The sequence below is a fragment of the Athalia rosae genome, chromosome 8 (assembly GCF_917208135.1).
Source record: "Athalia rosae chromosome 8, iyAthRosa1.1, whole genome shotgun sequence".
Taxonomy (NCBI): domain Eukaryota; kingdom Metazoa; phylum Arthropoda; class Insecta; order Hymenoptera; family Athaliidae; genus Athalia; species Athalia rosae.
This window is the reverse complement of record NC_064033.1, coordinates 121,207-132,495: the sequence shown is the minus strand read 5'-3', so window position 1 is coordinate 132,495 and position 11,289 is coordinate 121,207. Positions and strand designations below refer to the sequence as shown.

The following is an 11,289-nucleotide window of genomic DNA, read 5'->3' as shown; positions in this document are numbered from 1 at the left end:
ACATGACCCCAGAATCTGAAATCTGCTAGATCGATCTATCTATCGAAATGATCGAGTGACAGCAAATTTTTCGCGTTCCGTGTCAAATGAAATAAAGAGGATAGGGAATTAATCCTAGAAGTATACCGAGCTTTAATTTGCTATCAGTGTTACCTAAAAAAATTCATTTAATGCTCCTCACTAACTTCAGTCTTTATCGTTGCATTCATTACCATCGAAATATCATCATACGTGAGTGCTGTTTTTTCGACAAACCAGGTTGGTTCGATTTCTGTAACCGAATCGATTGATACTTAATGTGAAGCTCGTTGTCAAGTGGGTTTTATTTACAAATCGTTTATTGTTAATTAAGGCTTACAGGAGGTTGAGGGCGTAAAATTGGCTACCATTATACATACATACACTAGCTTCTATATCATTCAGCGGTGTTGATTTCTGATATCGTCAAATTGGGAGGATCAACACAATGCCCTTGAAAACTAAAGGGATGGAAAGTATACTGGAGCCTGTCAAGGTCCAGGTAACCTATAGATTTTAATATCAAATTCTTGAAGTTCAATGACCTAATCTTAGAATTTTCAAACACCAATAACTCCTCTTCGACCTTTCACAGATTCATAAACTTAGAGACTTGCTCAAGTCGATGGAAAACTCAGACTCCCTTAAGTTGGAACCAATGAGGTTAATGTTTTCAGATGAATTACATACCTTGGGAAAAAAACTTGATACTTTATTGTCTAAAGAAGATTACAACAGCTTTAATGAAATGAAGAGCAGAATAACTGAACTTATAGAACAGTTCTGTTCAACCAAAAAAAAAATTGATCTGGTTTGTTTCTTAATTGATGATCATCAAACTATGCTGATTTATTCATCTGACATCTAATCCTGAATCCTAGACCACACAAGCCCTGGCAATTGACGGCGAAAGCCTCATTGATGATCTATTGGGGAAATTTACTATTGCCTTAGAAGCTCTTGAAAAACTAGAATGTCTTCCTCTTAAACAGAGTCTCAAAGATTCTTGGGATTATGTCGAGGACATGGGGTCTGTTCAACAGATTGAAGACTTTCAAAACATCAAAGTATAAGAAACTAAATTTTTCTGACTTTTGCCTCTGTTACATTAGTCAATATTACCAATTAAATATTTTTACAGGAACTGGGTGATTCAATTGTAGAAGTATTTGGACCCCTTCAAATCTTTAGGAAAAGTCTTCTGTCGAATTTGCTTTCGGAAAAGGTTGCCCTCTACTCCAGCCAACTTTGCGCTGCGCTGAACATCCTTTTCCAACTTGTTCAAGAGCAACATCAGCTTAATGCTCCAATTTACGTGAGACCTGTTTCCAAATTTTCTTAAATTTTGGTACACGATTGCTAAGTGTCTTCATCTATTTCTTGCAGGGTTGCAAAAATTATGCATGCAACAGGATGAGCTGGTGCTTCAAAATGCTTCTGGAAGTTATCGACGCTCCTCACCCTTCTACTGAGGTGGAAAATCTGGAAAGAGAAAATCACTTCGTCTATAGGTGAAAAAATATGCTATTCCCACATACCCCGGAGATATCTGACTATCGATATCTCACGGTTTTTAATTGCAGGATGGATATAGCACTTGATATCCTAGCAGGCATATCAGGAAAAAGTTCTGATGCCCAAATCGAGGATTGTACAGCCTTATGGCTTGCGATTGAAGAGGTGTTTGCACATGCTATGGCAATAGCACAGGTTTGCCATCCCTATAATTTTAACGCTATCACTGGAATCTCTCAATCGATAATCACAGAGTACGAAAGCCTGAAAGTACAGTTGAATTCTGAAAAGCCTGATCCGAGTATAAATAACCTCCTCATCAATACTCTCAATGACGCTTTATATAGACTAGAGCAAAAAGTCAACGTTTCTATGCTTACTTTGGTTATGGAGGTATTCAGTGATCCAATTGGACCTCTGAAAAAACTTATCAAAATCTGCGGTAATGCTCTAGCGGCACGGAAACGGGGTAGGAGTGATTTGAGTAATGCGATAGAAGAGTTTGACCAAGTCACTGACAAAGCTATGCAGATTGGAATGTTTGCTATCGCCTGCTGCAAGGATTTAAACAGTGAGTGAAAATAACTTTTTGCAAATGCTTCTAAAAACTGAGGCATTATTGATCCAACTATTTTATTCTTGCAGGAGTCGCAAAAATCAGGAACTGCCTCGCAAGTCTGGAGTCACTAGAACCAGAACTGGTGCCTGCAATTGAAGCTTTTTATTTGCATCCTGACAACAAAGAGATGCGGGCAACTGTTAAACTTCTGACAGCTCAATGGCAGCTGGAAATGCAGAAACTTCACAAGCTCATCAATGTTATCATCGACTCTGGGGCTTACTGCCAGGTAGACTGGGAAAATCCATGCAAACTTTCATATTTTCATTATTAACTGTTTAGTCTTTATGAAAACGATAAACGATTGCAGGTCATCCTGGACGACATGCAACAGCAAATATCAAAAATGTCGGACTGCCTCGACAACAGAGAAGGTGTGACGCAAACACAAGTTAATGGAGTCTTGCAAAGGGCCTTATCGTTGTCTAACCAGATATCCGCAACTATCAATGACATTGGAAGAGACAATATAGAGAGACCAACGACTGTGATGATCCAGGAGTTAAAGGCAGGTGAGGAAAGAATGCAGAACTAAAACTTTAACAATCGTTCGAGATTCCGCTTCTACTTGTTTGAATTTTTGTTTGCATGTATTTTAGCTATCTATGAAGCTGGCATAGCATCTAAATTGCTCACAAACAATGCAACGGAACCCCAGCAGCTCCGAGTCATCAAGAGATGTGAGCTCATATTAAACGTCGTTAAAAGAGTACAGCCTGCTCTAGTTTCCCTTATCAATAGCTCCACCTCTGTACATACAAGCTACGTAAAAGCCAGCATAGGGCAAGGAGACACTCTACATGGTATCTATGATGAAACTATTTCATACCATATTCTCATTTCAATTGGTATTTTTATGAATCACTTTTTTGGAATTTTGTTCTGGGTAGATCCTGGACTCACTTTTTCTGGCGATACCTATAATATGAGCAGAGAGGAGCAAACATTTACTTACATCAGAACTCCCTACACCGGTACGAAGATCGCTGTTGTAGTGCTTGAAACATAAAGGAGAAAGAGGTCCCTCTCCTCTGCTGTTTTGCCTTATTCCCTACTGCAATACAATAAAAAACTGGAATTCATTGTTTACAGTAAACAGCAAGAAGCCATCTCTTTCTATCCAGCCAGCCAACAGTGTGCCACGACTACCAATAAGCCAGTCGTGTTTAATCCCGTATATAAAACGTGGTCGTTCCATGCGCACTAACAGATCTATAATGTATAGAACACCTAACCGTTCAGACGATTCTGTCAATGATGTTCAAAGTTTAGGAATGAAAAAAAATCCGTCTATTATAAGACAGCACCTATTTAGTAGAGACACATTTGTTGCCAAACAAGACATTGATATGTATTCAGAAAGCCTTGACTTGACAGGTGAGTACTAAATGGACGTTACAAGCATGTCGCATTTCTTACATATTTCCTCAAATTCTGTGCAATTTGAAAATTTTTAGTCTTCTACCTCTTTTTAGGAATACTGGACAAAGTAACGTGCCATTCGGACACACTTACCTCAAAAGTGTATTCTAATACTTCTACTTCGAAGGCTTGGAGTTTGCTTAATGTCAGCTCTCCAGATCTGACTCAAGCTTTGCCCAATACTGAAGGTGTATCGGATAGACCTGGGAATAGAAATAAATGCGATTCTATTATGACAACAGAAAGGGTTGACCAGTGTTCTACAATTGGAGGGGGAGATGCTCCCTCTGCTATTGACGTCTCAGAAAGAGCCGTTGACCTGCAGAGACTGGATAAGAAGATTTTGTTTATGCAAAAACAGATATCAACGGAATAAACGTTTCAAGGATTATAAGAAATATGACTATTGGTATCACAGAAATCTGATCTCATACTTCTTTATTTTTACCTTTATCATTTATTTTATTATTATAAAAATTATCAACGTATTATTTTAGGCGTTGTATTTTGCAATCAGCAAGATTTAGTTTGAAATGAAGAATGAAATCGTTTGCGATTTGGAGAATAAAGTAAGGTTTGTGTTACAAAAACTATATACTTCAGGACATGCGAAACTAGCTCTGGTGCGATCCATCTATTAGCTCATGACTATGACCAAAGAATAATAAACAATAATGACGTTGATTAGTTCGTTTTGGATTATTGGAATATTAATCAAGTTTAAGATAATTTGTTGAGACCAATGTTATATTTTTGATAATTGAAAAAAATACATTATAACGAATGATTCCCGAAAATCCCGAAAGTTTGAATGGAGCTGAAAAAGTTCGCAATTATCCACACCACTTAAAATAAACTGCAAGAATGAGCTGCGACTTTTCACTACCTTCGATTTCTAACAAACATTATCTATAGATCTGGGTCTAATTCGTTATTCAACCCATAATGTATAATTCCTCGCAGTCTCAAGCCAAAGTCGTGCAATCGAAAATCGAACACATAATCCCGGCACAAGTTTAGTCAAATTCCATTCGGATACAGAGTGACTAGTCTACCTTGAAATTATACTTTGAATTTATTTTATTGTCATCAAAACTAGCGTTGGGGTATTTTTTTCTAAAATAAAGACTGTAGAAATTCGCATTGCTGAAATTTACCGTACGTATGTAGAACGTACTCACTGCTAACATTGACTGGTGATTTTACTGATCAGTAAGAGTAAATACACTCACACCGAGTGTCGGTTGTTGTCTTGACTAAACTTTTCCCCAGTGAAAAAATATCCCCCCTCGAGAAGGAAAATATCGTCCCACGTGGGGGACCCACTAATCTCTATACCAAATTTCAAGTTTTGTTGTTTGAATATGCGTTTATTGAATTAATTTTATTTAAACAATAATGGTACAGGTAAGCTGTGTGTTTTATGAATGTAATTCAGCCTCTTAAACCTCCGGATCGTTTACATTGATGAATTTTTTTCGGCGACTTTGTTCCGAATTTTATTGTTTTTTTCTCCTGTCATCCATTAGTAAATAGGAAAGATGGCAGAATATTTTAATTTCTTTCCACGAGTTGCAGCCCCAGCCCGTCAGCTAAATAATTCTTCTCTGAACTAGATGTTGTTAAGCTGTATGAGATTCAACTAAATTTTTACATAAATAAGTTTAAACGCTTGTTCTGATCAAAATCATCATGAAATTTTACATTATAAAGAAATCTGAAATACCAAACATTTATCGAAAAAATTATTTGGGATTGAGGCGAGGGTGTATAACTCTGATGGATCATTTGATATCGGCTTTTCCCATGTTATAAAGGGCTTGTTTTTTTGCGCTTTCAAATTGCAAGTTATATCAATGTTTAGGTGTTCAACTAAATGATAACTCTCCGATTTAGTTCAGTCACTTTATTAAAGCAGACAAATGATGAAGTTTTTTACATATTGCAGGCAATTGACGAAACAGAGCAGCAAGATATTCCGCAGGCGTTTCGTTTGCTCGGCGAAATGAACGCAAATGTATTACAGGTTAATCAGTTGGTAGACAATATGTTAGCTCGTGTTAAAAGTGGAGAAATATCAACAGACAAAGGTTTAAGTTTTTTGGAGATGAAATATCACATGCTTCTATCTTATTTGATAAACCTGACTTATGTAGTCTTGAGAAAATGCTCTGGGGAAAGAATTGATGGTGATCCATCGATAGATCGCATGGTTGAGATAAGAACTGTCCTTGAGAAAATTAGGCCCATAGATCACAAGCTCAAATACCAGATCGACAAGCTCGTAAAAACTGCCGTAACTGGCGCTTCAAATAATGACGACCCCAGCAAATTCAAAGCCAACCTTGAAGCTCTTACTGGCAAAATTGAAGACTCTGATCTGGAAGCCGATAGTGAAGACGGCAATAATTCTCAGGGTTCCAGAGCGCAGTTGAAAAAATCCGGAATCTACGTCCCGCCCAAACTTGCTGCTGTCCATTATGGTGAAGAGAAAAGTTCATTATTCTAGTTTTTTGAGTTAACCCATAAATATTCACCCTTCTTGATCTTGTCTCTTATTTCAGATGGGGATGAGACGACTGCTGAAAGGGTTCGTAAGTCCAGTGAGCGAGCTCGTAGGCGTGCAGTATCTGGAACGGTACTTCGAGAGTTGAGAGACGAATATTTAGATGCTCCAGCAGAAGATTCACAGAACCCAAGAGAAAAGCCGGCAAGCCTTGGATTTGGGAACAAGCGAAAATTAGAATATGAGGAAAACTATATGACCAGACTTCCGGTGACAAAAGAGGAAAGACACCTTCGGCGCCAAGTAACCACCCTTGCTAGTCTTGGCAATGAGATCACTACATTTGGAGGACCATCCTCTCTAGCAGGCAAAAAGAGAAAAGCTCCCAAAGGAAAGGCTAAAAAAAGTAAGCACAAAGTCGATGTTTCGTCCTCATCATGAAATGCTTATTTGAATTCAAAAGCGGTTTGTTCGTTTCATAGTGACAGTTGGTGGATGAATTTCTGATTTTTCAGTGTGGATTTTTATTTTAGCGTTTGTGGACGCATGTCATGCTGAGCACAATTGTAAAGATTTCTTTAGGTTGATCTCTCAATTGTTGATATTTGTTGACCCAAAGTAATGATGTGTTATTTTTGTAGGCTTCAAGAAAAAACGGCACTAATTCTGTTAAATATGAATGAACAGAGATAAGAAAGAAATGAGAGGAAAACAGAGAGAAGTTTGCACAGAAGAAAGTCGAGGGTTGTACAGCGGTAACTATTGAATTGAAAAATAAGAAATAAATAAAAAGCTACAGATAGGTAATGAAATTCACATTCAAAATTCACGCAACGCACTGGTTAAATACACTGGTCATACGCCAGCTATTCATTAAAATAGTAATAGCGGTAGTATTAGTATTAGTGCTAATAGTAGTAGCAGTAACATTAGCAGGAGTAGCAATAGCGGCAGCAGCAAGAGTAGCAATAGAAATAGTAGTAGTCGTAGCAGTAATAGTAGTAATAGCAATAGTAATCGTAATAATAAAATAATAATGATAATACTAATGGCAATGATGATAATAATCATAATTAATCGATTGATGATTAGTATGTAATTGTTAATGATAGAAAAATAGAACTAAACTTGGGCGCGGAAAGAAGAACGCGAGAGGAGAGAATCACGAAATACTATTTTGGAAGTCTGTCATTTAGAGTTATGATTATTATCATCGTGACAAACATTAAGTATTCAATTACTATCCGATACGAATTTATCTACTTGTCGTTAAGAAAATAATGCAGTATCTATGATCATGAGACAAACGAGAGAAACAGTGAATGAGGACTAGTAAAAGATCGAGCACCTTAGTGTGCTGATAATAGTTATAATTTAAATAGATGTATGTCGTTTTTATATCTAAGCATTACTGCATAACAACGAATAATAATGATTCGGACACTACAATAATATTTTCATTTTCATGCACCAAAGTAAATGAATCGATAAAAGATGATTATAATTAAATATGATTGACTTTTATGTGGAGAAAAAAAATGTACTGCTATTTTACCAGCCGTTAATGGTAGCTCTAGGACTGAAACTGTCAGAGCAATTATTGACAAACTCAAATCGTCAGAAATTATTTAACAAACAAATCACAGACTTCCACCGATTGCAGCTTTAAACCTATAATAAATTATTCACGCTGATCTTAGTGGGCTCAGGGGTATATGACTCACATCAGTATGACGATACATTGAATGTTTTCATGTCTTATTCTATATTTTTTCGGGTTCATAGAAGAAAACGACGAAAAAAGATGTCGATGATTGTATAATTTGATGATGTTTCAGTTAATGTCGTCATCATAATCATCATTGTTATTGTTATTATTATTGTGGTTGTTGTTGTGGTTGTGTTGTTATTGCTATTATATTCTTGCGTTAAGTTTAAGTTCTTATACATATAATTGCATTGCGTTGTGTTTGTGATTTCTTTTCAAATTTATTCTTTTCTGTTTGTACAAAGGGGCTTGTCAGAAATCACAAATACAAAATTTTTTAGATCACATATGGTGTTTAACCGGTCCGTAAAATTTTTATAGTTCCCCAATGGTTGGAACGATTTCATTCCAGCGAATGAGAATTCGCGTATTTCCTTCTGTCGCAGCAGTGTATTGACTAAATCGAATTGTCAAATGAAATGCTCACAAAAAAATTTTCAAATTTGTCCTCTGGACATTTATAACTCGTACAATAATTATCCTAGTTATTACATGTATTATAGAAAGTAATGTGTATTATGACAAAATGCAAAATTGATGTTAACTTATCGTGTCCAAAGTACTACTAGGTCGCGTAGCAAAAAGAAATACGTGATTTCAGTTTTCAGTTGCAATAGAAAGTATTCAAAGAAAGTCCGGTGTCGGTATCTACTTATATGATTCACAAAGTGACACAAACGAAATACCACCAAATTTTACCTATTGACGAAAATCAATGTCAAAAGTTCGTCTGCTAGTTAAATCTCAGCATTGTTGTTTAATACATTGCACTAAATTGGCATTCAAACAAAACACTAATTACACGTCAAAAAACTTCAAATGATCCATACAATTCTTTCATTTTTTTGTTCTCTTCGATTGAGAATTAATTTATTGTATCGATAGAATGGTAACTGTCGTTCGGTTTCATCTTGTGAATCATAATTTTGTCCTCACCCATTTCGATGGGACTGATCCATCCATAGAGATTATATTTTTTACAGAAGTGTTCACTGCTGAGTTCCTATCGATGGGTGTATGATAAAGTTTCTTACCGAACAAAAATCCCGGTTTGTTCTAACCTCATACTTGAATAAAGTAAATGAATAAATAAACAATAATATAACATGATGATGATGACGATGACGATAATGATAATGATAATGATAACGATAATAACAATGATAATAATTATAATGAAGAATCTGTGAAGCAAGATTTGGAAATATTAATTAAGCTTCTACAAGAAAAAACGGGAAAAAAATTTATTGAAATATGATAACTGCGATGAAATAATAATAATAATAATAATAATAAAAATCGAAAGAAAACCAGATTCAACTACTTTGAATAAAATAGCCCGTTCGCCTAGGCATTATTCACAAGTGCTATTTACGGGCAAGGAAGTATTGCAAAAAAAAAAGAACAGTCTCATCATATTGAATGCTGTAATTGCAATGACTGCATCGTCATCCCTCGCATTCAAATGCAGATAAGAGAATTCGATCGATCAGTCCTATCTGAGCAAAAGAGTAGAATACGTCAGTAAACCTGAATCATTTTAGAAAACTTTCATGAAAATTAGATTATTCGGTTTTTAGTGGCAAGGGATGAAATATGGCTTGAAAAAGCCAGAGAAATGTTTGTAATGAAAACCCATGAAAGCATTGAAGACTCCGATTGAACAAAATGAAAAACACATATCCACTCAATAGCAGCTGTTATTCTAATGAGCCGATATTCTGCAAGACTACCTCAAGTCAATAAAACATGTTTTCTATAGTTATAGTAATTGTGCTACAAATTTGTATATGGTAATGTAACAAGCCAATGGAATGTATTTGAACCTACTTTCCAAAACCTTAAATTACATGGATCAAGTTTTATAACAAATAAATGATAAAAGTTTGATGGAAAAACAGTCGTTGTTCATATCAGGTAAAGTTTGAACAGTTTTAATCTGTTGCTATTGTTCATATTATATCGGAGTGAAATTGTTGCTGATGTACACACATTTCCTAATGAGAAAGAGCCAAACTTTTTTCTGGTAGAACCAGATCTAGTATCTATTGTACTGAACTAATTAAATAAATATGGGATATAAGTTGTGTCAATGTATGGACGTAAATTGATATGTATAATGTATATACACAGGTATATACCTTGAAGATGAAGATAACAAAACACAGTTGCAGATATACTAATATGGGATGGCAGGTGACTAATTTTATAGAAATAATTTACTTATTATAATAATGTTAATAATAGTAATAATAATAATTATGATAATTATAATTGATATTGATGTGAACATAACTGGCTTACATAACAGTCTATAATGTCTAAATAATTGGTTCCTGCATATTATGTTTCTGTTGAACTAACATAACGAGTGCCTTTTCATACATTCTCAGCATCCTAATTAGTTAAGAAACTTGAGAATCCGATCCCTAGTCTTAATAGATCTGCTTTGGCTCATTGCACGTACGTGTATAGTGTAAGCACCTCACTCTCCGATACTCAAACAATAGAAGAACCAACAAATTCGCACGAGCCACAGACTGAATATTTTAGTTAATTAGAAAAATCTGAAATGTCCTACAAAAAACTTGATCAATTCTTCATGAGAGATGTATAGAGAACTATTGTTATCTCGCTATTCATCCAAGCGTCACTGCATCGAGTCAAACTAATGTAACAAAGGATTTTTAGTGGCGGATGTTTATTTTGTTACATCAAAGATAGTCCAAAACCGTAAAATCAACAAAATCCAAAATCAATCATAAAACGGTTTTACTCAGAGATCTGAATAGTTGCACATTAATAATGATTACTACGAGTTGGATGATTAAATAGGGAATAATGTATTAACTAGATTCATAGTTTGAGAAAAAACTCATGATAATGAGAATTATGATTGCGCTATTTAATGTAATCTTTTGTTGTCATTATTCCACGTTATATGTATAACTAATGCCATTCCTTCATTTTTTAGAATTATAAATAAATACAATAAATTATTATGATGAAAACCAGAACCGATTATAATAACAAAATGATGAAAGCGGAAATACAATGTGGATACAATCATGTGTAAAAGTATACCTATGTCCCACATGGAAAGAAGATAATTTAAGCATGAATGAACCCATCATCATGTAGAAGGCTTCTTACTGACTGAATTAAACAATTTCAATGTCTGAATTTGTCTAAAATTATACTTCCACATTTAAAACTCGCAAACTGCCTCTTCACATTGACGAATCTACTTTCTATTTGTCGATTTTTAGATATTTACCGGTAATTTTTTAAACAAATCGTATTGTCGGTTCTCAGCGTAGTTCTGTCGTATTGTTGACTGATGATTGGTACCTTTTTGGTACCAATCTACTTTGTGGTGGATTCCGGTCAAGCGGCAAGAAAGTGCGAATTAGAGAATCTCTACGAGCGTCATCACCTACT

General features: G+C 35.2%; 2 protein-coding genes and 1 long non-coding RNA gene across 9 annotated transcripts; 2 read left to right on the top strand and 1 right to left on the bottom strand.

Annotated features, from left to right (window-relative positions):
* Positions 1-74: 74 nt before the first annotated feature.
* On the top strand, positions 75-4,258 carry LOC105684901. 3 transcript variants are annotated; one of them, XM_012398611.3, is made up of 14 exons: positions 75-258; positions 353-520; positions 614-829; positions 900-1,085; positions 1,160-1,333; positions 1,405-1,529; positions 1,602-2,104; positions 2,179-2,381; positions 2,463-2,664; positions 2,752-2,955; positions 3,043-3,126; positions 3,245-3,529; positions 3,610-3,983; positions 4,072-4,258. In XM_012398611.3, the coding sequence occupies exons 2-13, from the start codon at positions 467-469 to the stop codon at positions 3,948-3,950; spliced, it is 2,577 nt and encodes an 858-aa protein (XP_012254034.2). In that variant the 5' UTR covers positions 75-258; positions 353-466; the 3' UTR covers positions 3,951-3,983; positions 4,072-4,258. The 3 variants fall into 3 exon arrangements, with proteins under 3 accessions (XP_012254034.2, XP_012254033.2, XP_012254035.2); XM_012398610.3 differs by lacking the exon at positions 4,072-4,258 and having other exon boundaries at positions 3,610-3,995; XM_012398612.3 differs by lacking the exon at positions 4,072-4,258 and having other exon boundaries at positions 83-258; positions 3,628-3,995.
* Positions 4,259-4,579: 321 nt separating this feature from the next.
* On the top strand, positions 4,580-11,031 carry LOC105684906 (neuroguidin). Of its 5 annotated transcripts, none has more exons than XM_012398625.3 (3): positions 4,580-4,732; positions 5,523-6,057; positions 6,139-6,560. In XM_012398625.3, the coding sequence occupies exons 2-3, from the start codon at positions 5,580-5,582 to the stop codon at positions 6,519-6,521; spliced, it is 861 nt and encodes a 286-aa protein (XP_012254048.2). In that variant the 5' UTR covers positions 4,580-4,732; positions 5,523-5,579; the 3' UTR covers positions 6,522-6,560. The 5 variants fall into 5 exon arrangements, with proteins under 5 accessions (XP_012254048.2, XP_012254047.2, XP_020707404.2 ...); XM_012398624.3 differs by lacking the exon at positions 4,580-4,732 and adding an exon at positions 4,742-4,981; XM_020851745.2 differs by lacking the exon at positions 4,580-4,732 and adding an exon at positions 5,024-5,203.
* On the bottom strand, positions 5,901-11,263 carry LOC110116940. The gene is made up of 3 exons (XR_007279827.1): positions 11,126-11,263; positions 6,112-6,290; positions 5,901-6,042 (listed from the first exon to the last, which is right to left on the bottom strand). It is a non-coding gene; the product is annotated as an uncharacterized LOC110116940 (long non-coding RNA).
* Between the last annotated feature and the right edge of the window lie 26 nt (positions 11,264-11,289).

What these genes read in the sequence shown, in the direction of transcription:
- LOC105684901 (XM_012398611.3), top strand. Translation starts at nt 467, where the DNA reads ATGCCCTTGAAAACTAAAGGGATGGAAAGTATACTGGAGCCTGTCAAG. An exon ending in GAAAATCACTTCGTCTATAG is followed by an intron (nt 1,530 to 1,601) that starts GTGAAAAAATAT and finishes TTTTAATTGCAG; the next exon opens with GATGGATATAGCACTTGATA. An exon ending in GCAAGGAGACACTCTACATG is followed by an intron (nt 2,956 to 3,042) that starts GTATCTATGATG and finishes TGTTCTGGGTAG; the next exon opens with ATCCTGGACTCACTTTTTCT.
- LOC105684906 (XM_048659484.1), top strand. Translation starts at nt 5,451, where the DNA reads ATGATAACTCTCCGATTTAGTTCAGTCACTTTATTAAAGCAGACAAAT. An exon ending in ACTTGCTGCTGTCCATTATG is followed by an intron (nt 6,058 to 6,138) that starts GTGAAGAGAAAA and finishes CTCTTATTTCAG; the next exon opens with ATGGGGATGAGACGACTGCT.